The 3,142-nt window shown below is 34.8% G+C and overlaps 1 protein-coding gene across 1 annotated transcript; it reads right to left on the reverse strand.

Moving 5' to 3' along the window:
* Window positions 1-316: 316 nt before the first annotated feature.
* Window positions 317-1,562, reverse strand: LOC102629342 (F-box protein CPR1-like). The gene has a single exon (XM_006489808.4). It carries the CDS (start codon window positions 1,535-1,537, stop codon window positions 515-517), a length of 1,023 nt encoding a protein of 340 aa, XP_006489871.2. The 5' UTR covers window positions 1,538-1,562; the 3' UTR covers window positions 317-514.
* Window positions 1,563-3,142: the final 1,580 nt, after the last annotated feature.

Genomic DNA, 3,142 nt, shown 5'->3' on the forward strand with positions numbered 1-3,142 from the left:
TGAAAATAGACACTGTGAGTCTGTGAAACCACTTTTCAAGAATTTTGGTTTATGAGATGGCATTGCTTTCTCTGATATTATAATGTTAAACCTACTAGTAATCTGTTTTTAGTTAATTAATTGGTCAGTGCATCGCCACGTAAACTGAGCTGGACTGAAGTTTTAAAAGTCAGCCATTAGAGGCAGTTCGCACATGCTGATTTATTTATTGAAACTGAGATGACTTGGCTCAGGGTAAAAAATTGGAAAGATGCCCATCACTGCGGCAGCGGTTATTTATATGCAATTGTGTAGTTAGTAGGTGTTGCAAGTTGAATGATTCAATGAATTTTAAAATCCACATTCAAATTCATTCACTTCTTAAACAAATAATTTTATCAGAAACAAGAAATTGATTATTGAAGCTGCAACATATTACATTAGAATCACATGAATCTGCTTATTTGAACTTGCTTGCTTCATCAACAATTGGTGAAACTAAGCTTTCTTCATATATGACACCTCCAAACCAAGGTCACTCATCATATATCTCAAAATATCTAAATGTGTCTTCTTTTGTGCTGTAAAAGACTAATTCCCTTCCATCACTACCCAGCAAAAATTTGCCATCTTTTGTGAAGCCTATTAGAGTTGGATAATATTCGTATTCTGGAAATTTGTCTCTTGAGATGCTAAACAATCTAGTCCATGATGATTCTTTCATCTCCCATGCCTCAAAAGAACCGTCCCTTTGATCATTAAATACAACAATGCGGTCTCCCCAATTCCGCAAATTTACAACCGAGGTAGTTTGGTCGATATGCTCTAGTAAGGAAGCAACCTCTGTGAATCTTTCTTCCGTCAGATCGAATGATACGATCGCATAATTCTTATTCGAACCATTTTCCAGTATTCCAAGCCAATGCAGCTTGCCATTTGACAGAACCCCTAATCCGTAAATATCAATCCTTGCATGAAAGTACTGAATTTCTTTCCAGGAATTGTTTTTCAGGGAAAAAACCTGAACTTTAGTTTCCCTGGAAACATTTCCATTTCCAATAGTTGAAATGAAACCTCTAATGACTTTGTAATCATCACCAGAGGTATCATAACCTAACCCATAAAAAAAAGTACCTTGTTCAGGAAAAGGAGCAGGCCTTGTCAATTCCCTGGAAACACGAGTACTCGGGTTCCACAGAACCATGTTGGTGGAATCAAAATCTATACAAACCAAGCCATTACAGGATCCTATAATATCAGCATCATCTTCAGGAACTTTCTCCCCAGGATAACCAAGCTGCGCTGTGATATTAGTGTCACTACCTTCACCAAATCCAAATGCTTCATAATCAATGGATTGAAGTGGAGACGTCGTGAGTAAGACTCTACGAATGTTACCACTGCAGTCGGATTTTGCTTGTTTGAGTTGGGTCTTGGCAAATTGAGAATCAGAGATTAATGAAAACCATGGCTTGGATACACACTTGAACCGTAAAAGAGACTTCACAGGTAGCCTTGATAGTATATCAGCAACTATGTCTTGGGGAAGTTTGGCCATGGCTTTTGGGCTTGATTTTGTGTAAATCTGGATAATGAAACCGCTTCTGACATTGATTTTTAAAGGCTCATGTCACTTGATTTTTTCAGCAAGCGTGCTTTACAAGCCTTGATTTTATATTACAATAATAAGCTAAGCAACCTGTACGTAGTTAATTGGATTGAATTGAATTGGTCATTGCATTGATACAAAGCTAATCTGAAAGATCTATTTATTTAAACCAAGATGATTTTGACTCCGGATAAATAAATTTAAAGATGATAATATCACCGTGACAACATTTGTTTATATATGCAATTAATTAATAATTAGGAGTTGTTGAAAGTTTTTGACTGATTCAATAATACAATATACATGCATAAAATAAGACCAAAATCCGCCCATTCATTTATTCTATTTGAGACGGTTAACACTTAATTAACATCTTAAATGGAAAAATAAACAAACTGATTTTCCTAGTTGAACTAATTACATAAACTAAATCTCATTATAAGCATGAAAAAACGATCAAAATCTCCCTGTTTTTCAATATCTTTATTACTTAATCTCTCTGTGTTTAGGTAATGTACTTTTATTACTTTCTTGTCTACAGTTTTTCTTTTTCTTTTTCTTTTTTTAATATTTTGTTGTTGTTGTTGTTGAATTTATATTATTCTTTTCTGCGGTGCCTACTTCAGTCTTTCTTCCGTTAGCATTGCTTGCTTACGCTCAGCCCTCCCTGTTTTCTGTCTTTCTTCTAATTTCCTTTTTCAAATCCAGTGTGGATTCTCCCTTTTTCTCCGAATTCGTTGACAAAACTGATTGAGATATCTTTAATGATTGAATTGAGTGGTCTCCGCGAGTGATTTGAATCTTTGGAAAGAATCACAAATGAGGTCAACCAAAATGGTAGCTCAGCTAAGCTCTAGAAGGACTTGTGGATTATAGTTGCATGCAAGCTTCTGATTGGTGGAATGCGGATGCAGCATATGAATTTCTTAACCAAGCTTATTCGATTGTACCTAATTCTGTGCAAAATTTGCTTGCCCTAGCCCAAGAGAAATTTTTAGACAGTTTGATCGCAAGAACACTTTGATGATGAGGCAAGAAAGATAATTGATTGAGATAGTACTAATTTACATAGGGCGCAGATGAAATTGCCTTTACTAATGTACATAAAGACGGAGCAATTGCCTTTATTCTTCAAAAGGTGGCGTGTGTTTGGCCAACTGAATTGTCCACATCGTACACCACTTTAGCTTTCTCTCACCAAAGTGCGAAGGTAGAAACTTTTTATTTTTCTCATACCATAAAATTTTTTAGAAGTTAATTTATTTCACTTGATGCAGATGGAGAGAATATAAACAAGAGAGTATAACAAGCTTGGCGAAAAACAGAAATTATTTGCAGTCATTTCATATACATGTTGCCCTAATAATTTATAGTTTTAGCATGCATGCATGCATCCCTATGTTATGCCTATTTGTAGAAGTTAATTTATCTCGCTTAAGTTGGATAGAAAAAGTACTAACAAGAAAGTATAGTGAGTGTAGTGAAAATATATATATATATATATATATTATAAATTAGGACTATGATAAATTACGATAAGCTACAATGGTGATA

The sequence above is a fragment of the Citrus sinensis genome, chromosome 9 (assembly GCF_022201045.2).
Source record: "Citrus sinensis cultivar Valencia sweet orange chromosome 9, DVS_A1.0, whole genome shotgun sequence".
Lineage (NCBI taxonomy): Eukaryota > Viridiplantae > Streptophyta > Magnoliopsida > Sapindales > Rutaceae > Citrus > Citrus sinensis.

What these genes read in the sequence shown, in the direction of transcription:
- LOC102629342 (XM_006489808.4), bottom strand. Translation starts at nt 1,537, where the DNA reads ATGGCCAAACTTCCCCAAGACATAGTTGCTGATATACTATCAAGGCTA.